The 23,252-nt window shown below is 34.3% G+C and overlaps 2 protein-coding genes across 2 annotated transcripts; both read right to left on the bottom strand.

Moving 5' to 3' along the window:
* Position 1: 1 nt before the first annotated feature.
* Positions 2 to 2,492, bottom strand: LOC111707057 (UBX domain-containing protein 1). The gene is made up of 5 exons (XM_023480055.1): positions 2,218 to 2,492; positions 1,840 to 1,944; positions 1,349 to 1,468; positions 1,016 to 1,090; positions 2 to 706 (listed from the first exon to the last, which is right to left on the bottom strand). The coding sequence occupies exons 1-5, from the start codon at positions 2,308 to 2,310 to the stop codon at positions 269 to 271; spliced, it is 831 nt and encodes a 276-aa protein (XP_023335823.1). The 5' UTR covers positions 2,311 to 2,492; the 3' UTR covers positions 2 to 268.
* Positions 2,493 to 2,584: 92 nt separating this feature from the next.
* Positions 2,585 to 19,879, bottom strand: LOC111707055 (uncharacterized). Its single transcript, XM_023480051.1, has 25 exons — positions 19,446 to 19,879; positions 18,151 to 19,227; positions 17,381 to 17,433; positions 17,098 to 17,200; positions 16,425 to 16,736; positions 16,035 to 16,133; positions 15,536 to 15,628; positions 12,894 to 12,965; positions 12,704 to 12,787; positions 12,242 to 12,307; positions 10,740 to 10,826; positions 10,506 to 10,566; positions 10,139 to 10,210; positions 9,412 to 9,543; positions 7,422 to 7,504; positions 7,050 to 7,140; positions 6,775 to 6,843; positions 6,300 to 6,393; positions 6,009 to 6,081; positions 5,834 to 5,923; positions 5,320 to 5,576; positions 3,284 to 4,473; positions 3,038 to 3,123; positions 2,916 to 2,969; positions 2,585 to 2,701 (listed from the first exon to the last, which is right to left on the bottom strand). The coding sequence occupies exons 1-25, from the start codon at positions 19,734 to 19,736 to the stop codon at positions 2,642 to 2,644; spliced, it is 4,749 nt and encodes a 1,582-aa protein (XP_023335819.1). The 5' UTR covers positions 19,737 to 19,879; the 3' UTR covers positions 2,585 to 2,641.
* Between the last annotated feature and the right edge of the window lie 3,373 nt (positions 19,880 to 23,252).

Genomic DNA, 23,252 nt, shown 5'->3' with positions numbered 1-23,252 from the left:
ATTGCTTTCAAATGGTATTTATTTGATTAACGAAAAAATAATTATCATCTTCACAGGATAAGGTTACACAGCACTCTGAATGCATTTAATAATCACAAAAACATTTTTACAATCTATCTTGACTCAAATGATTGGCAAATAACATTCTCAATATGAGCTTGTTTATTCCTATATTTAGAATTATATGTTTTAATTTTAGGAAAAAGGAAATATCTTAAGACAAATAAGAAAATGTCAGAATATCAAAGGTTCTAAAATCAACGCGGCATTATTTTGTAATCATGAGCACTGCAGACGGGACTAGACCCAGATTCTCAAGAGAATTTTCATAATCTTCTTCCTCAAACACCTTCTTAGGGAAGCTCGTCATTAGTTTGACGGGACCTGACGAACCATCTGTTCGGTTCATCTCAACATAGAGACGAACTGCCGAAAGCTGTTCCTTAACACCAAAACTTTGAACGATCGGTTGACCGTTGGATTGTCGGATTTGAATTCTACATTCGGTGTAATCCTTCTTTGGTGTGCTGACAACGACCGCGGCGGCAGGAGCGGGGGCGGCGGCCTGCGCCCCGTCTGGGGACTTCATATTAAACATTGCTCGCCGGGCGATTTTATCCTCTTCTATTCGAGCTAAAATTTTAGCTTTCGCATCTTTTTCTTCCTTCTTCTCCCGTCGACGAATCTCGGCAAGTTTTCGTATTTCCTAAAAAATTGTTTTATCAAATTCAAACTTTTCCTAGAAGCTTTTTAAAGATGTCAACGTAATTTTAATAATCCTTCCGTGTTAAGAGCGATATCAACGATTGAAAAGGATAAACTTTTTATATTATATAAACTACAGTAATTTTGTTTCACCCACCGCGGTTTTTCTAGCGAGTAATACTTGGATTTCTACAGCAAAGAATGTATAGGATTAAATAGTATCTTGGTGAAATCTGGGGATTTGATAGAGACAAACATTTAAGGTTTAATTTCATGAGAAGAGAGAAGGAAGTAGCAAAATATTGAATACCTGCTCTGCGAGCTGTTGTTTAATCTCAGACATTCCCTTCCCCTCAATAACTCTCTTCTTCTCTTTAGCTATTGCCTAAATAAGTTATATTCAAATAACAATTCTTTTCTTTCTGTCAACATGAACATCACGTTTAAAATCGTGAGGGCTGATTTTTTAATATTTATTGTTGGTTTGAATTAATAAAACTACATTGTCAATTTTTTCAATTACATCAATAAGGGATTCATTCTTTATATTTTCCCTGGAAATATACAAATTTCGAGCCCGAACAAGTATTATTCGGATAAAACATTTTGTTTTGAAAAGCTGTGTTAAAGGGGGGGTGTTTACCTCCTTTTTTTCTCTTTCTTCTCTCTCTGCTCTTTTCTTCTTCCTAATCTCTTCCAATTTCTCCATCTTCTCTCTTTTTTCTTCTTCTGTCAGAGGCTTCTTAGGTTCTCCATTCACATCCTACATTAGATTAATTATTTAAAACAATATTTCGTTCGTTTCAGGTTATATAGGATATGTAAGGCCAAAACACGCATACTGTCTCAATCCTTAAGGCACGAAATTTTAAAATAATTATATAGTTAGAACAATTAAAAATTAATTCAAAATTAAACCAAATATTATTTGTCCTAGGGTTGTAATTAAAATTAAAATTTCCACCTAAAAAAGTGTGATAGGAAAGATGGATTGTTGAGGTGAAAACACCATATTAAAGAATATTAATTAGAATAAATTTTCAGGCCCAAAGGGTTTCACTAATATTTACAATTGCTAATTATGAGCAAAAACTGCATATCAAATTTCACCGCGTAGATAAAAGAATTGATTACCAGTGCTCCTGCTTCCTCTTCCTCCTCCTCTTCTTCAGATAGAGGGTCATCCAGGGTATCATCATCAGTCTTAGATAGCAACCATTCCATTGCTGGTTCTACACCCTATACAGTAGAGTATATATAATATATATATACAGGGGTAGTTAGTAAACATATGATTTAGCTAGCAACCATTCCATTGCTGTTTCTACACCCTATACAGTATATATAAATTATATATATATATATATATATAAACAGGGATAGTTAATAAACATATGATTTAGATAGCAACTATTCCATTGCTGGTTCTACACCCTCTTACTCTTACTCTTACTATTTCCCCCTATTGTAAATCCAGATGAAATATTTTTGAGTTTTGTTTATGACTCCTACCTTGGATCCGGTAGCTTTTAGTGCTCTGGCTGCTCTGTTGGGTCCGAACCCCATATCTCCAAGGGTAGCAATCATTCCTGCTTTACCCGACATTTTACTTTCTAGAAAGATTTCAATTTTCTAAATTTGATCAATATTTTACCTTTCGAATACAAAAAAATATTTATTGAATGGAATTATCATATGTATATGTCCTATAATGTTTATCTCGAGATATAAAAGGTTTTGTTTCATAATTGCAATATCATAGCAATTTTACTTCAAGGGAACAAGCGACATAAAAGAATGAAAAACTGGTACACTAAGCAGGATAACAATTATAATAAAAAACTAAATAATTCCAAATATTTTCCATGCTGTAAGACAGTTCCTTCTATGAAATTATATTGAATGCAATTTTAAGAAGTAACAATGGTGCGTCGTATCAACTTGACCCAAGACCAGAACTGGGTTTTCTGCTCGTCTCTTGGTATCTCTGACCGTACTAATAAATAACAAAATGAGATTACAAAGAATTGACAATTAAATTTTAGATAAATGGACTTGGTTCTCTAATTGAAGCATTCTTTTGAAAGAGATTTCATTATAAAAGAACAACCAAGCATTGAAGAAAATCCTTAACATTGTGTTATATTGATTGCAATGTTATATCAATAAAAATGAAAAATTGCTAAAATGTCTGTCTAACTTAAATTTACCTTCTCATACCAAGCAGTATAGACTTCATATTTATGCTTATACAAGGCATATTCCTAAACAAAGATAAATTAACAGTAAGTTTCTAAAAATTAGCTGAAAGGGAAGAGGAGAATATTGTAACCTGAGGATCAGCCCTGTTTGGTGCAACAGGAAACTCAGGCATAGGTGGAACAATATCACCATCTTCATTAGTACTTACATCAATAACTGGATCAGATTCAACACTTTAAACTTGAAACAAGATACAACATATTTTTTGGCAAGTTAAAGTTGACAACATTAAAACTCGGAACAAATTAGGAACAATGAAACATTTTTCCTTCAGGATTTAATGAAGTTTGCAAATTTGTAAGTTTGAATTTAATTCCTGGAGTTTGAGGTTTTCCAAAATTGTGTTTATCCTGCTCAGTTGAAGGTATCCTTTGTTCTTCATGTAAGCGGTAAGTTGGAGATGTGCTCTCATGTTCGGAACTAGGAGAAAGTTTTATCACACGCTCCGGGGAGATATCAGATCGAGCACCGATCTCCAACTGCTGTGTGTTGATCACGCTAGAAATGATCTTTGGAGATGAGAGTCCTGAGGAACATTGATCGTTGATGGACATGAGATCAGAGCTTAAGACTTGGGGAGAACTGGAGTTTAGCGGAGGACTCCATGGAGGACTGGAGTTCCGGAGAGGACTGGCTTTCCGAAGAGGAGGACTGGAGTTCTGGGGAGGAGGACTGGAGTTCCGGGGAGGAGGACTGGAGTTGCGGAGAGGAGGACTGGAGTTTCGAAGGGGACTGCAGATGTTGAGAGGACTGGGGTTGCGGGGAGGACCAAAATATTGAGGAGTAATGGAGTCTTGTGAACTGTAGTTTCTAGAAATGGGTCTATCATGAAATGGTCTAAAACTGGTATTACATGGAGAACTTTTATCATACATAGAGCTTGAGTGTTTAGACTTGTGAGGTGGGCTTGAGTAGGAATGACAGGGGCTATGAGGTGGGCTATCATAAGATTTATGCGGTGGACTTCTACTATATTGCCTAGAGCTCCGTGGTGGACTAAAGTAATCTTGACGTTGATAGCTGTAAGTTGGACTTTCACTACCAATGGGACTACGGCTGCGGAATGAACTAATGTCTGGATGACTAGATCTACCAAGAGTGCTCTCACTGGACCTACTTGGAGATTTACATCTTGAGCTGGAAATTAAGGATATGCTAGGTGGAGGAGGTGGGAGATCATTATCAATCTGCATAGAAGCATTAACTGCATGGTCAGAATTAGATCGGATAATTGGTGGTGGGGGCGGTAATATATCATCAGAAAAGTTACGTTGACACGCAGCAGTGGGAGTTGGAAGTTTGGCCTTAACCCCCGGGCTAAAGGAGACGGGAGACGGCAGGTTGATTTTAGGAGGGAAGCGTGCTAGGCTGGATACTTCAGGATTACTCAAAGCAGGTGAGGAAATTGGAGGGGCTAGAGGTGGTAGATTGTTTAGAGCAGTCTGATGGTTTTGTTTAATAAAAGAAAGAACCCAGCCACCACGATCAAACGTCGTTCCATACAAACTAAAAACAAAGAAACCTAAATTTAAAAAATACAGGAAAAAATTAGAATAGGAGAGTACAAGTAATTCTAACAAAGGGATTTAATTATCATGTGAGATCAAATTATAGAATTCAAAACATTTATAATTCCAGGGTGGCCAAACTTTTTTGAAAAAATCCGTACAATTCGTACAATTTTCGAAAAAAAATCCGTACAATCCGTACAATTTTCAAAAAAAAAACCGTACGATCCGTACATTTTTTTTCAAAATCCGTACAATCAGTGCAATTTTCGAAAAAAAAATCCTTAGAGAACTAGAGAACTAGAGAACTAGAGAACTAGAGAACTAGAGAACTAGAGAACTAGAGAACTAGAGAACTAGAGAACTAGAGAACTAGAGAACAAGAGAATCAAAGAATATAAGATCCAGAGAACCAGAGAACAAGAGAACCAGAGAACTAGAGAACTAGAGAACTAGATAATAGAGAACTAAAGAACTATAGAACTAGAGAACTGAACTTGAGAACTAGATAACAGAGAACCAGAGAACCAAAGAACCAAAGAACAAGAGAACCAGAGAACCAGAGAACTAAAGATCTAGAAAACTAGAGAAATAGAGAACTAGAGAACCAGAGAACCAGAGAACCAGAGAACTAGAAAACTAGGGAACTAGAGAACTAGATAATAGAGAACTAGATAATAGAGAACTAGAGAACTAACGGTGTATTTCCAGGTTAAAAATCCGCACAATCCGTACAATTTGAAAAAAAATCCGTACAATCCGTACAATTTTAGGGTTACAAAATAAAACCGTACAATCCGTACATTTTGGCCACCCTGTAATTCCAAGATAGAATAGAACTTACTTGGTCATGGTGTTCAGCCACCCTTTCTGTTCAATAGACAGACTTGACTCATTGAAGGAACGGAGCGGATTCAATCCCGGATACAATACAGGTTTGTGGATCAGTGGCGGAGGCTGAAGAGGCGGCGGCTGATGGAGAGGCTGAGGCTGGTAAAGTGGCAGAGGTTGATTCTGTTGAAGGAAAGGAGATATTTGAAGGGATAATGGCAGTTTATTCGCTGATGGGGGAGGAACAGATAGGTTGAAGCTTAAATCACTCTAAAATGAAATAGATAAAAATATAACTTACCAAAAACTAGACCAAGAGTAAAGACTACGATCTGTACTGAGACCAAGAAAAATAACCAAGACATACCCTAGAACCACACTAACACTCAGCCTAAAACTTAGACCAAAAAAACAGGACCAAAACCAAACTAAGACTAAAACCAATACAAAACCAAGACCAAGCCAAATAACGAACAAAATCAAGACATCGACTAAGACAAATTTCCAAAATCATTATAAAGATTTACCTTCAATTGTTCTGAAGAAACTCTTACAAACAGAATGACCACAAAGAAATGCGAAGTATGCGGAAACAGATCGACTGAGTTTACTAATATCTTCAATAACAAGGAAATCAGTGATGAAGATATATGAGATGTAAAATTTAAAAAAAATAATTAATACTAATTAATAAATAATTACCGGCATGAATGGAGCACCAGCAAACATTGCAGAAGTGGGACGTGTAAGATCAACCAGAGTCTTGAGGGAACACCTTAATAAAAAGTTTTTTCCCCTTATTTAAAATTTCAGATAAAACTTCATTTATTTATTCCCTTGAATATTATGTCCCCTTCAATTAAAAGTCCTTAACATTTTTATTTACTCGCGAAAATATTCCTATCATATCGAGGGAGAAACTGTTTATTTAGGGTGGGTTTCAACAGAATATGTACGTACCCTTGATTTGTCAAGATAACGGCAATTAATTACCTGAAATCACTTGACACATAAACAAGCTTTGAGATTCGAGATATAGCGCGAAGCGCTCGAATAGCCTTCACAGGTAAACCAGTTCTGGGAGGATCTACAAGAAGGATTATAAAAGGAGCGCTTGAAAATTTTGAAAGATGGCACTTTGATTATAACTTGTAAAACAGGCATATGAGATAATCCAGGCAAGAAGGATCCGGTGTATTGTATATTTACAGGCTGCTCGGCCAGTGAAAAACTTTTCCAACATTTTAAAGGTTCTTTGTGAATGATTTAAGAAATGCATTTTAACATTGAGTCGAAAAACACAATAATCCAACATTCATGATCTAACTTTTGAGTTTCGATACATTATTTTGATACTTGTGAGTGATAAATAATTCAAGTACACTCAAATTAATTCTTGTGAAACATATGTCTGTTCAGAAATAGTTTTATGAGAACATTAACATTTATATTAAAAAAATGTACAAACCTAATACTGCAAGTACCTCAGGACAAGTTGCATGCTTTATCAGGTTTTCTAATCCTTCCTCTACACTACCTAATGGGACAAATTGATGTTTACTTTATATTAACAATATGAAAAGTTAGTCGTGTGATTGTACCACCGCTTCCCTCACCCCAAATAACTTTTTCGGCACAAAGTAAAAAAAGTAAAAAACAAAAGAAGGATTCTTGTAAAATCAGTGAGAAGGCATAACCAGTAAAATAAATAGATTCGATGAAACTTTACTATAAATTATTTACCTACAACATATTCAGCGTTAGCAATTTTATTTGAGAGAACGTTATGCTTAGCGTCAACAATGGCATCACCAGATTTATCAATTCCAAGCAACTGAAATTAAATGGATAAATGTGATTTGAAAATAATTTTTTGGTAAAAATCTTTGTGGTTTTATAATTTCAGGGACCGTATTTAATAAACTTTGTGGAAGGTCGCTAAGTCACCTACCGCCGGTTCATATTCTGAATCACCAATTCAAACTTCACTTCACCTTTGAAATTCCTTATATTCAGTCTCAAAAGTCATAAATATAATAACTAATTTGAGCAATATAATTTTGATTTCCAGCATAAAACCCCTGTTTTCTGTTTAAATAACTTCAATAGATTTACCTGGCCAGCCCATTTGGATAAAGATATCCCTATAGCACCTGATCCACTGCAAATATCCACCAAGGTGGAATTAGTGCTCAAACCTAAGAAATCTATTAGATCAATTCTGCCAAATCAATCAATAAGTAAATTAACTAACCATAAATCAATAAATCACCTAAAAAAACTGAGTCAACAAATTAATCAATTAATAAAATAAATTAAATTACAATTCATTTAATTAATCAATCAAATTAATTTATTTTTCAGTAAATAAATCTATTGATTAATAAATCATATAAAAATTGAAGAAATTAATTATTAAATCAATCTGTCAATAAGTCAATCAGTAAACCAACCAATCAATCCATCACTAAGTTAATCTATGTATATACTTTGGTTGTCTGTTTGTCTGTTTATTGGAAATAAACGTCAAAACAGCTGAACCGATCGGAACCAAATTTTGTGTGGGACCTCACATAATATGAGAAAAAGTTAACAATTGAAATAAAAGATGGGCGCAAAGCACCCTGAAAGCCTAGTTAAATGATAAATAAAGGGGGGGGGGACATAAGGCGTAAGTAATCCGAAAAACTTAAACAGTGGTTAAACATAACCTAGCATAGTTGTAGGACGCTGATTTTTTCATGCGAACTCACTAATATGTATTGTAACTGCAACATGCAATTTCAAATAGATCTGAGCAAATGTGCGCGCGCGCTTATTGTAAAAAAATACGACTTTTTCACATTTTCAAATGCTTTACACCGTTAAATGAACTTGAAATTGCATCAAGACGCGATTGAACAAGAAATTCCTGAAAAGTTTGCGCCCTAGAGCCACAATGTCCCGCATGCGCGCGCAATTAAGAAAACATATAAATAAATTTTGATTCAAGTTGGACCTAATTCAAACAAAAGTATCATGCGATATATCAAACTACAGGTAAATTGGGACTAGGAGTTTATTTCTGAGGTCAAAATTGACTTTGAAGCATTCTGACCGGCACGCAAGTAGCCAGATGTCACATTATGGGTCATCTTATAAAAAGTTTTATATGCCCTATATCTATTTAAAGGTAATTGGGCACGAGGATTCCATTTCTTGGGGTAAGAAATCTTTTGACCACTCTGATCGGCGCGCTAGTAGTCTACCGTTACGTTATGGGTCATCATACAACAGACTTAGCATGTTGTATGTCGATATATAGGTAATTGGGCACGAGGATTCCAATTTTTGGGTATTAAATTTCGCAAGACCACTATGTCCTAATATACCACATACAAGGTAAGCTCGTCCTTATATGCCACATACAAGGTAAACTCGTCCTACTATACCACACACAAGGTATCCTTGTCCTGATATACCATATACAAGGTGTCTTCGTCCTAATATACCACATACAAGGTAAACTCGTCCTTATATGCCACATACAAGGTATACTCGTCCTACTATACCACACACAAGGTATCCTTGTCCTGATATACCATATACAAGGTGTCTTCGTCCTAATACACCACATACAAGGTAAGCTCGTCCTTATATGCCACATACAAGGTATCCTCGTCCTACTATACCACATACAAGGCATCCTTGTCCTGATATACCATATACAAGGTGTCCTCGTCCTAATATACCACATACAAGGTATACTCGTCCTAATATACCATATACAAGGTATACTTGTACTAATATACCATATACAAGGTATACTCGTCCTGATATACCATATACAAGGTATACTCGTCCTAATATACCATATACAAGGTATACTCGTCCTAATGTACCACACACAGTCAATTTATCTATCAATCAATGAATAAGTATATTAATTAACAAATCAATTAATGTAATAGTGAACTATTCAATCAATCAATCCTTTAATTAATCAAAAATGGTAATTTATCGACGAATCAGTAAATTATCACATTTCAAACTCGGTCAATCAATTGATCTTTGTATCATTTATCGACCTAAGCAACAGATGTGATTTACAATTATAAAAGTTTACCTAATGTTTGTGAAATGGTTTGATAAAGAAGATGAGCTCCGTGTGTGTTGATACAGAGATATGAACGCGGGGATACTGTTAGTTCAATATCATGAACATACTCAGTTATCCTCTCCTTCCCATACAGATGCTCTACAAGATTGATAAACTTGTAGCAGTATTTTAAAACCCCTGCGCCGGGGGGAGGGGGAGAGTTTTAAAGGAATGGCAGGAATAAATAAAAATTTGACATCAAAAGGCAAGCTTTTCATCCTTTTTCATAATATTCCCCGAAAAGTTAAAAAATTTCCCCTAATAATCCTTAATTTTTCCCAAGTCGGCTAACACTTAGAGGGAAAGATATTTTCAAAAAAGGGGCAATGATTGATCAAGAAAATGTACATCCCTGATTTGTAGGGAATATATTTTAAGTTTAACAATGATTTTCGATACTCAGATAAAAAAAAATTGGATACTGGTAAGTTTTTCATCTTTTTTGATACATTTCCCCTAAAAATCATTTGTTTTCCCTAAATCAGAGAAACGCCTAAAAAAACTTAAATCTCCCTGACATAAATAAATAGATCGATTACTCGATAAATGTAAACTGTATGTTTACATTCTTGTAGTTAAAGGCAAATAATCGGTGTGGCTTCATTTTGAAAATTCCCCCGCAGATTGTGATTGTAAAAATATTATTCCCCCTTTATCAGACATTAGTTACAGTATTTAAGGTTGAATAACTTACCTAATGTCCCAGGTGCTGTTGAGGTTTTCTGAGCCCAGTATAAAGATGTTAAATCAGACTTAATTCCTCCACCTTAATTCCATTATATTCATAAAATCAAATCATAATTCTGGCGAATCATAGTTTTTCATATGTGATTACATCTTGGGCGTCTTTTATATTAAAAAAAAAACCAATAATTAAACTATATTCCCGAAACTAAATGAGCATTTTAAAATGTATTTGGGGTTTCCTAATAATAAAACCGCTGTAGAAATTATTTCCGTTTTTTTCTCTTTATTCGACGAATTCAGTTTTAGTTAGACACACAATTACGTTTAAAGCTGCGACGGATCCATGCAGTGAAAAAGTAATTACTGGTTTATACCTTGAGCAAAGAACATTATAAGATCTTCTTTAGCTGCCTCTAGTCTGTTCGTAGATAAATCCTGAAAGATTAGGTATACAAAAAAAAACACTAAAATGTAACTTCCACAAACTTATTAAAAATATTTCCCCAAATACTTTTTAGGGTTTTTAAAAGAGAAATTAAACAACGTTTATCTACGATAAAATGTGAAAAAAACATGCTCAATAATGTTTCATGATCAATATTACTCACCAGTTTAACATAGTAAACAACCAGCATAGTCTCCGAGTTCTGAGATGTTCTCACCAAAGCTGAGCTCCATCCACCCTCACCACTTCCCTGAAGTTAATTAACAAATTAAAAAATTTAAAGTATGAACAAATAATCAACATTAGAGACGTAATTATTCTTACAAAGTTACAAACTAATGATGAAGCCAGGATGAGGACGTATTAAGTACAGACTTTTGAGAACACACATCTGAGAATGCGCTACTGCGGACGCACGAAAAGTGTTGCATACATTAAATTAAAGAAAAGATCGTACTAAATCCCCAACGTGGAATCCCCAGACCGGTATCGGAAATAATGGGCTCAGTCAGACTAAGTCCAAAACCCGGTCAATCCGGCACCCTGATATTCTCCTCCGGGGCAATTCTACCAAAGTGCCGTACTACCGGGCGCAGGCCAGCCAATCAACTGGTTGGCGAAAGTGTACCCTCCAATCAAATGTAAGGGGAGAAGCAGCACCTGGATGTTTTAGTGATGCTATTATATTTTGCCATCGTTCTAGGACTGAGTGAATACTCTTGGCACGTTCTTGTAACTTTGGGACTCCAGAATTGTACGGGCATTGGGCACTGTGAGTGTAACTGACCCATCGGATTTGGTCTCCTGTAACCCAAACCTGCATCTCCTACTATGATTCTATTAAACAGGGGGGATGATAGTTAACTACCTAAGTGTACACCTAGGACAGTTTACTGATAAAGGATATTAAGAGATTATGGCATATTCATACAGTACACACATCAAATATGCAGTACGCTTTTGGAATATGGGGAGGTTTTGTATCTTACATTTTACTCAGTATTCTCAATACTGTTTATTAACCGTTAAATATTGATCAGTAAAAGACTGCAATATAGTACGTCTTCCTGTGAAAATGTTATTCTGCACATAATAAAAGAGCAGTGGATTGCAATAGTCAAATGAAAAACAAAATCTCCTAGCTGGATATGCAGTCGGCATTTTGAAAAAAATGCTATAGTAGTCAATATTAGTTTGAATTATTAGTGTTCAAGGTTTCCTTTAAAAGTGTAATTGAAATATGTGTAGCTGGAAAAGTGTTGAATTCTGATAATTTCCTCCATTGTTTTATTATAGCAAACTCCGCAAGTCACTTTCCAGAGAAATCACGATTAAACTAATCTACTTTCAAAGAGAAAATTATCTCGTACCTTCGTAATTAGAGGTTTAAGGGTACCAATGTGAACCATACATCCCTCTCTATTTAACGGAAAAGTTGAAATAATATCTATAGTTTTATTAATAGTTTTTGATTGAAAACCCTTTCCTGCTTAAATGAAAATAAATATTTTCAGAAATCACCCCCGAGTACTGTAATATACTCCGGGATTCATCCTCACTTCAGGATTGATCCTTACTCCAGGATTCATCCTTACTCCAGGATTCATTTTTCCCCCGAATTCTTCCTTATTCCAGGATTCATACATACATATTTAAAAGTATTACCTCGTCATACGATGATAAAACAGAGGACTGTAAATGAGATTCAAGTAGGTTTACGACAGCTTTCATCTGAATAATTATATATTTAATAAACCTGAAAACTATATATAAATCGAATGTTTTATGAACTAAATTCTTTATACTTAAAACTAAGTTTACAACTTTCATCCATAAATAAAAATATTATATTTCATACGGTATACACTGTACAGGTAGGTATTGTACACTGTACTATGTACATTGTACAGTATATCTGTGTTGGTACATGTCTAAGATGGTGTACAGGTACTACAGTGTACAATATAACTGAGTTGGTACATGTCTAAGATGGTGTACAGGTACTACAGTGTACAGTATACCTGTGTTGGTACATGTCCAAGATGGTTTACAGGTACTTCAGTGTACAGTATACCTGTGTTGGTACATGTCTAAGATAGTGTACAGGTACTACAGTGTACAGTATACCTGTGTTGGTACATGTCTAAGATGGTGTACAGGTCCTACAGCAGAAGTCTCTGAACCTGGGTCTAATTTGAATCCCACACAAACCTGGCAATAATTACAATATTTGAGTAAAAGTAAAATGAATTAAAAGCTATTTTTCCCTCACAAGAGCCGAATCATCCCCTCTCTCTCTGCATATGATGTAAATTACCTTATTTGTTTGAGGATCCTTTCCAATAGTAAACTCACACTTGTTCCGGTATCCTTCTAATACTGGGGACTCCTTTAGTATGGTATCATCATTACTATACAGAGGTGTTCATGAAAACTCATTTTATTTAGTTTATTTCAAGCAAACTGCTGGGAGTATTCTGGCCCCCAGGCAAGCACACCCCTCAGTACTTCCCCTATACAATACTCATTATCCTCCTCCCCTCTTCTGAAAATCATTTTCCTAGTAGCAATTTCTAATTCATAGCTGCACCCTGCCCCATAAAATTAAGAACGCTGTTCTTGATTAAAATTTTTTTTTTTTAAATATTGCCAAAAGTTAAGAGCATTTTCCAAAATTAAGATTTTAAAGAATATGTTTTTGATATCGTGAAAATTTTTATAAATCTTACAAAAATTGGAAAAAATGAAAAAATTCTCTTTTTTTTGTCAAAATTCTTCTTCAAATATAAAAATTTGAATATTTTCTTCGAAAGTTCAACATTTGTACTTTTGTAGATAATATGTGTTTACTATATGTTTAACAAATGTCATTTAAGCAATAACCTAAAAAATAACATAATATTGTACAGAACTGCAGTTAAAGTATAATTGATATTTAAAGAGATTTTTTTGTCCCCAGGACTTGGTCGGGTTGTTACGATCGAATCTCGGAATTTTTCTATTGCGAAAGTTTGGTGTTGTCTGGGTTTCTATTGATCAACCAGGAGTTGTAATCTGGGAGCACATTCATCAATCCACGCTTCATTCATACTGAGAAGAGGGTTGACAAGATTCCAGTTGCCTAAGGGCTTCTAAGGCCTGAGAATATGGAGTGCAGGAATTCTTCTGATTTACTGGAATGAGGCCCGGGTGCCATACAGATAGGAAACATCACACTCATTGCTCCCTATCTTTGGTAAGCCCGGATTGGATACCCACAGGTACCTATAGCTGGCAACCATAGACTCTCCCTGCTTGTCCATCATTCCTTACTTCATCACCATTCACTTGGATCAATCCATATAAAGCTTCTTTCTTCTATATATAAATTTGGCTTGTCTGTCTGTCTGTCTGTCTGTCTGTTTGTTTGTATCCAATAAACGTCAAAACGGCTGAACCGATCGGGCCCAAAATTTTTGTGGGACATCTAGGGACCCCAGGGAAGGTTTATGAAAAATCAAAATTTCCAATATTTGTCTCCATCAAAATTCGATCGTCATTAAATTTTTAAAAATTTTGAAAATCCGCGAAATTTTTTGTGAAAATCCGCGAATTATTTTTGTTTTGTTTTACGATGTACACAAAGAGAACATGTTCACAACTAATTTAGAAGATGGGCGCGAAGCGCCCTCTAAGGCTAGAAAGAAGGGCGCGAAGCGCCTTGAATTTCTAGTGTTGAGTAGAAAGCACGCACCCTTTCGCTGCGAGAGTTGTTGACAGCCGTCCCTCTGTCCTCCTACATCCGTCAGGTGGTCATAACTGCTTAACCAGATGTTGGCTTCAGATGTTTTTGAATCCACAGGTTTGTGTGGAGTACAGGAATCGAACCCGTGAACACCAGTCTGGACACCAATCCAGTTACTGGCTGTGGACAAGTGTGCTTAACTTCAGTGATCTAACAATAACTGTTGGCCCACACTCTCCACCCCACCCCACAAAAATTGATATTAGTATATAGATAAGGTGTAAGGCTTAAAAAAGAAAACGTTGTAAAATCATCAGCTTCCATTCAAAATTTTCTCGCACACTCGTCCAAGTATGATTGTTTGATGCAAATTGCTGTTAGTCGAATAGTTTGATGCAGAATGTCTGGATTTCTAGCTTCTCTCTCTTTTTTGTCAATTTGTTGTGAGAGTCTGGGGGAGCAATTACTAACAAAACTCTTATTTTTGAAGGTATTAAAATATTTTTGATGAAAATGTTGGGACAAAAATTTTTAGGTGAACAAATTTTAAGAACTTATATTCTTTCAAATATACACCTGTTACTATTCTAATTTTAGAGAAAATAATATGAATACAAGGTAGAAATAGTTACAAGGTGTCACGTTAAAAAATGTCCGGGCTACTATATCGGTATTAAAAGAATGGTTAACGTAATTTCAAGTGACAATCCATGCAAAGATGTCAATAAACAATGGCCGAATCACAACGATACCCTTAAAAGCTATGTCTGATCAAGCTTGAATTAGATATCAATGTTTATAATTTCGAAAAAAATACTGAGTTACCAATTAGGATGAGACTAAAACTCTTATCTTAAGAAATCTCAGCTTTTTTGTTCCATTTTAAAATCTCTTTAATTTAATGTATCCAGCGGTATGAAAAAAACTTTAAAGAACTGTTTGAACTAACAACTTTTAAACATAGAAAAACGACAATATCTTCCATATTATTGATGATATAAAGGTTTCAAGATTATTGTCATCTTTGCATGGAAGGTCACTTGAAATTAGTCCCATTAAACAAATTTGAAATTTTCAAATTCAACAGTATCTTTAAATTTCAATATCTTTTTTTGAGGGGGGGGGTAAATATTTTATCATACTATGGATCCATAGGCTTTGAGACAAATTATTATGCTAGTATTGATAGAAATTTCTTGAAATATTGCGGGAAAATAGCTTGAATATATTTTAACCTTCATTTTTTCAATTCTGGCGCAGTGTCCCATGTTTATATGTTTCTGGTGGGACAACCAGCGACCAGCTTCAGGACTGTATTCAGATATCTCCTGCACACGAAATTATACTTCTAAGCATAAACTCGAGAGAATAAAAATATTAAATAAAATATTTTTCGAATATTGACCCCCCACTTCGAACGGGGTTAAACAAGGAAGACGTTTTGCTCATTACAATATTAAGTTATTTCATTTAGAATACGAAAAAGCGGGCGGAGAATACTGAAAAAAAAACTTAGAATGTTTATAAAAAAATTCAATTGACTTCTCCTAAAATAATTCAAATCCAGCTTTTTTATAAATTAAAAGACATATTAAGTCCATTTTCTTAAGTCTTCAATGGAGCAAGAAAAAAATTCTAATTTAGCACATTCCCTACATCTAAAATGACGATACTATATTTTCATTTTCAGTATTTTTAAGCGAGTAAATATTTAAAGCCTAGTATATAACTTTCCTTATGAAGATCATTTACAATCTGTTTCACCATTTCTTCTTTCTTTTCTACTTGTTTCTTATATTCAATGTTTGCCAGGGGGGTAGTTGCTTCCAACACCTGAATAAAATTATTGCAAGTTTAACAAACGTAAAAAGTATCAATTGAAAAAAAGATCGAAAGATTAGGTCATATTTTAAAAAAATCATAAATGCCCCCCCCCCCCCCCTATATGACATAGTCTTCTGGTTCTTAGATTATCTGTTTTTGGTGCAGGAGGTTGTTTCCGGCCGAGTGCGAGACGTTTTTTAGATTCCACGGGCACATAAGCCGGAACGTGGGGGATAATTCTGAAAAATATACACCCCTGACCCAAAACGTGAATGTGATTTAAAATTATGTCTTGCCCACCTTCTTTTCAACCATACTTAGTCCAGGTGCAATTCTTCTAGGACGGGTTTTATCAAGTTCATTTTCTTGTTTTCTGTCTTGCCAATCATCGTCTCTTTTCCATTCACCATCTCTTCTTCCATCCTGTTCTGGATACTTCCAATCTTCCTCTTCTTTCCACTCCTCTCTTCTCCTTCCCTCCCATTCTCCTGCTCTATCATATTCTCTACTCCTCCCCCGTCTTCCTCGTTCTCCCCAGTTTTCTTCTACTCCTCCTCCTCTCCCTTCTCCCGCGTCATATCTTGGGCCTGCTAGTTCATTCCTTTCTCCAGCCTAGATTGAGTAGATTTAGTATTTTTGTTTTAAGAAGAATTCAACTTAATTCTTATTTCTAAATTATATGTGATCCATTGATAAAGAATAGTACCATGAACGACACACAAGGGTAAACGATAGAACATACTTAGACATCTTTCTGCTTGGCATTAGACAATATGCTTGCTTGTTTATTTCGTGAAAAAATACCCTCCCTTTATTGATTAACAAATATCAGTTATACAGATATTTTTTCTTTGTTCTTTAAATTAGGTTATGGCAATTTAAGTGAGATGTGAACAGTTCCTCGAAGTAATTAAGAAAGAAAAACTTTTTGTTTCTAAAAAAATAATAAAATGTTTGATAAAAATGTACAAACCGGTTGCAGTGTCGAAGAATGATCAAATTTACATTCGTAGTTGGAACAACTTCCAGATCGGAGAAATGCAAAGCAGGCAGCTTTCTTCAAAGTGTGTTGATAACTTGAAAACAAACACATTGGTATTAATATTTTAAAGAAAATAAATAGGTTAAAATGTTCCGAGTTTTCCCCTCCCCTCACACCTTAGAAATTACCTTCCCTTCCCCAAAAATTTTGAGTGTTAGTAAAATATAATATATAATATAATATAATTCAGAATTTAAAAGCTTTAAAGTCTAACCTACATGAGTTTCCTTTCATGCAACGCCCTGTGTTCTGGTAGGCGAAGCAAACCTTAAAACAAATTATATTAATCACAAAAAAATCTCTTAACACAAATCAGTGGTCTTAAAAATAGTGATCAAGTGAAAAAAAATGTAAATTGTTTCAAAAATATTAACATAATAAAGATTCTCGCCCATAAATGTATTTTTTTTTAATATTCATACTATATTTTTCTATAGCTGGCAAAACGGCTAAACCGAATTGACAAAAAAATTTTTTTTTCAAAATTCGGTTTTTTAATTCCACGGGCAACGCCTTGCACTCAAGCTTATCTCATTTAAATGAATTTCAAAGAGATTTGAAAACAGTGCTTAGGATCAATTTCATTTTGATCCAGATCCGGATCCTGGATCCGGACTGGAAAAAAATTGATCCAGATCCAGGTCATTTCTTCAAGATATAATGAAATTTTAAACAAAACAGAATTTTCGCATTTTTTTCTCGCTAATTTTGATAATTAAACTTTATGTACCATTTAGAAATCAGGAAATTTTTAAAATCACTCTTTTTCAATATTTCATAATTGAATTATTGCAGTTTTTGGTTGATATTTTGCCCCTTGGATCCGGATCTAAGAAGCCAAATCTTGCAAATTCAACGCATCCGGATCATATTCACTGTTTGAAAATGATTTAGTAAAAACATTTGCCTTGTACGATACGTACTAAACTGTTAAAAACAAAAAAAAACGTTATTAATTTTCAAGACCATACTGTACAAACATACCTTAGCTGGTTTAGATGAATTTCCAGTCAAGAGGGAGTTGTCCTCGGAACCAGATTTGATCAAATCCAATTTGGGAACTTTACCCGAAACCTCTCCTGATATTCCAGACAGGAGAGGTCTTTTCATAATGCTTATTTCAGAAACAGGATGCTTCCCTTTATCCGCATCTTTTTGTTTATCACTAGACTGATTCCCTATATACACATCCTTGGTTTTATCAGTAGACTGTACCACTTTATTCTCATCGTTCTGTTGATCAACACTAGACTGATTACCTAAATCCCCCTCTTTCTGTTTATTAACGGTAGACTGCATCCCTGGATCCTCATCTTTCTGTTTAAAAAAAGTAGACTGCTTCCCTTGATCCTCATCATTCTGTTTATCAGCAGTAGACTGCTTCCCTTGATCCTCATCATTCTGTTTGTCAGCAGTAAACTGCTTCTCCGGATCCTCATCTTTCTGTTTATCAGCAGAAGACTGTTTACCTTGATCCTCATCTTTCTGTTTATCAGCTAACAATCGATTCACATCATGTTTATAAACACACTTTGATCTTCTACAGTTTCCTTTCAAGAAGTCCTTACAATCAGCTGTATCGTCATCATGTTTTAACCAACATTTTAGTCTATTGCACTTCCCATTCAAGAAGTCCTCGCAAATCTCTATATCAGAAACATCGATATTGACAGGTTCGACGGAGGCAACATGCGAATATATGCATTTTTTTCGAGGACATCTTCCTTTTAAAAAATCCCTGCAAACTTCAAGGACAACTTCTAGATTGGTATCACCTGGATGATGATATTTACAATCAGTTCGGAAACATTTTCCTTTCATAAAATCACGACAAAGTGCCCTTTTAACAACTGGTGAAGAACTTGATTCCTGGGGCTTGTCCTTATTCACTGTTTGAACTGTTGGTTTCACTAATCCCACAAGGGGGGCCGCACTCTTCGATACTTGTAAGCTCTGTTCCTCTCCGTGAGAAAATTTACAAGTTTGTTTTTTACAAGAACCATTTTGGAAAGCAAAACAAATCTGCACTGCTTTTTGCTCTTTGGTATTGAGTGTTGTGCCCTAACACAAATTCATTATTAGGATAATCTTCTGTTTACAACTAGGCTGAAGGAATATACAGTTTTATATAGTTTCCACTAAGGATGAGACTTTAACGATGACTAAAACTGATTATTTATATCTTTACTAATATATTTATTTATATCTAGGAATATACCGTTATTTTCAATAAAAAAATAGTCACATAGAGTTATATTTATTATTGAGCACTGTCCAACCTTTTCTTCTGAATTCAAGATGATTTCTTCCGGCAAATCTATCATCATCTGAGCTTCTTTTAACAGATCTTTCACAACTTTAAGATCTCTCTTCTGCCGATCCATTGGACCTGGATCGTCATGAAGTTGTTCTTTTTCTTTTCCCTGGAGTTCAGAATCAAATTTAGTTTGCTCACCAATTTTTCCCCCGTTATTAAAGGGAATTATTAAACTGTTCTCATCGTCATCATCATGAAAATTGTCATTCTTATGTTGTGATAAATTGTATGGTTTAAAACTTTCGTTAGACATTTTAAAATGTAAATTTCGTGATTCACAGGTAAGTACGATAAGTGATAACTATATTTTCTAATTTTTTTAAAATCCGGTTAAGTTGAGTTAACAAATAACAACCGAAGTCCGAAGTTCCGAACCAATTCCTGCAATTTTGCCGCAACATATTCCATTAAATATTTTTGAGTCGTCTTCGATTGAAATCAATGAACTACAATTTATTTTATTATAATTGATGAGGATAATGAGAGGACTCAGGATCTCCTCATTATAAAATTAAAAAATTCATCAGTGAGGGATGAACATCTTGCAGCACTTGCACATTTAGGGGGTATAATGAAGAGGGGGGAGGGGGAAGGGATAGTACGTACCCCACCGTGAGACCAAGTTTGTATATCAATTCCTATAAATTAAATAATTATCCATTTTTAAACTGATGAACATAAAAAGAGAGAAAGGAGCTTTGATTTGGAGGATTTGGAGTAGATTTTTTATTAATAAAATTTTTTTAAAAATTTTACATTATTACTGACAACCTCCGAATGTCGGCCTCCTTTTCTCTCTCTCTCTACCGACCCAATCCTCCAGATATATACATATATTTAGTATATATTGTTGTTTTTCTACTTTCAGTCACAAACTTTCTCAGCTGATCAGATGTTTTTATGTTTTGGTACAGTGATAACCAGAAAACTCTGAAATAGGAAGACGACTTTATAGCAATATTACAGTGTATTCGATGTTGTTAGAAAGCAATAATTTTACTAGACACTTATTAAATCCCAGTTCAAGTGAAATGAATGTTTACGCTGAACAATTTCTGTTTCCTGTGCTAGTCAGTAATCGGACTATAAAATCATAAATTTGAGTTTAGACGTATGTCTTCCTATTCCAGAGTTTTCTGGTTATCACTGTATGAAATATTAACTATAATCTGGTATTTTCAATGTATAGAATAATGAATTGCATACACACTCCAGACTATACCAGATTGAGATGTATTCGGTTTCACTTTCTATTTGAATTTAAACACGTGTTCGTCTATTTATAATTACTCAACAATCTGTAAAATTAGAAGTGTCTTTTTATATTCTTCGCTCAAAACGTATAAATGCCGACAAAAGGAAATAAAAGAGAAAAGGCGAAAAAATATATTTAATAGGTCAAATTGTGATCGAAATCACAGTTCTCTCGGATGCAGTTAATATCTTAATCTTAAACAATTAAAATGTAAAATTGTAATTAGAAATTTTGTAATGCCAATGGAAATGGAAATATATTTTTTTAAAGAGTAATATGTCTCAGTGAAAAAATTGTAAGTGCAGCTTTAAGGTAGAAATATTTGTACATTATAAGAGTAATTTTCTGTTTTGAACACTTAAAATACTCACTTTTAATGCTTATTTCTTTTTTAAAAATTTTCGGCCCTCGCTCACTACGTTTCGCTCGGTACTTTATACCAAATATTAATCAGACTTTGACCCCCCCCTTTTTCAAAAGCTGGATCCGCCCCTGATCCTTTGTGGGTAAGGTTAACCCTGCATATATTTGTGTATTGTCTGTTTGGTCTATACAATTCAGAATTCTCGCAAATTCCGCATACATATATGCATTATGAATGAAAATGATTGGATGATAATTAATGCTAAAAATTGGGTGTTTAAAAATATTTTTAGCGACTCATCATTCCTCCTACTTTTGAATGATATCAAATTACGACTATTTAGCTCCTATTGATATTTGTATATAATACAGTAAAGTCAGACATCAGCATCTCATTCTTTTTTTTAAACAAAACTGAAAATTAATTTAAAATATTGGTGAACAAATATTCTCCAGGAGGATGATTAAGGATTATATTGATGTTTGATATGCAGAGAATCACGATCGGGTTGATTTTGAAGGATGTGGAAAATGTCCAATCGACATTTTGTCATTGTAAAATGAAAATGTTTATATATACATGAAGTACAAAAATAGAATCTTTAAAATGAAAAATGGCAAATTTATTTACAGACAATTTTATAAATCAATTATTTTTAAATGCCAGTCACGAAGGCTTGAGTTTGGAGATAGTAAAAGATCATTTTTTGTGTTTTTTTCAAATTTGTATTTAATTATTCATTGCACCGCCGTTTTGTAATCTTTCTTTTTATTACAAACTAACTGAAGTGCCAGGCGTTGCCCGTGGAATTTTAAAAATAGAATCAAAATAAAAACTTATGATTTATTTAGCTAATGCATCACTCATCCCCAAAGGTATCCATGAGTTTCCTCACTAAAATTCAGCCCATTTGATTCAGCCGTTTGGCCAGCCATAGCAAAAATATAAATTAACGAAGAGCAGTAATATATATATATATACAATTATATACTCCTACTTTTTTCAAAATAGATAATATTACATGTCATAAGAATTTTCTGGACCTTTGTCCTTTTTTTCATCTTATAGAATTTAAGTTTAAGTTGAGTTTTTCATTTTCAAAAATGTCATTTACTAATCTCTAGTTTAAAAATTATTACTAACAAAACAATAACATAAAATGACGATTTTTTTTAGAAACAATGCTTTTTTTGCTAGTTTTGTTTGAAGGAGAGATAAAGTATAGTACATGCAAGGCAATTGTACTGTATGTGTATAACCTTTAAAGTATTTTAGACTTACACTTGATATCCAAGAAGCTAAATGTTTGAATTTTTGAATGTTCATGAATCTAGGGGGGGGGGGGGGTAAAAAAATTTCACCCCCCCTTGATTTATTTCTGTATACGCCCTTGTCGGGCGATTGCAGAAAGGAATTTGTCTTCACCCTGCATCTTTTACGTTTAATTCTGCAGACGTACTTCTAGTGATTTTCTCTCTTGGCTTTTAGAATGGCCGATTTCTTTTCTAAATATGGGTACATTAAATGTCTTAAGAGTTTCATATACATTATACAAAAATCGATAAGCCCACCCCCACCCACAGCCATTTTGGATTGAGCAAAGGTGACACATACACCTTGGATGACACTAACCCTAATCGTGTCACGATTTGTACAGGTTTTAGCAAACTGAAAAAGACTGGCTCTAGGGGGTTTACGCATTTCCAGTTTACGTCAGTTTAGATATAACATCTAATATGTTCTAAAAAAAGCTTTGTTTTCGTTGGAAACGAAAAAAATATATCAAATTATGCAAAGCATCTCTTAAAAATATAAATTGTAAGAATTGTCTGTTTTAAAAAAATTTCTAAAAAATTAATTTTATTAGAATTCATTCAAATAAAAGCTATCATTTATATGTTGTAAACTTAATCATAATCAATGAACCGAGGGGGCGGGGGCGTACAAATCACAGTTAATGCCCCAGTTTTTGGAGGGGGTTTAGGATAATGGTTAAAAAACATTCAATCTGATAAAATAATTATAATGCTTACAAATTACTTTAAACGACTATGCGCCATGTACAGGGGCGGATACAGGATTAATTTATTTCGGAACAAAAACATCCAGATTTAGCTAGGAACATTTTTTTAAGATAGATATTTTTCCTG

Source organism: Eurytemora carolleeae, unplaced genomic scaffold (genome assembly GCF_000591075.1).
Source record: "Eurytemora carolleeae unplaced genomic scaffold, Eaff_2.0 scaffold775, whole genome shotgun sequence".
Lineage (NCBI taxonomy): Eukaryota > Metazoa > Arthropoda > Copepoda > Calanoida > Temoridae > Eurytemora > Eurytemora carolleeae.
Note: the sequence above shows the minus strand (reverse complement) of the source record. Positions and strands in the feature narration are given on the sequence as shown.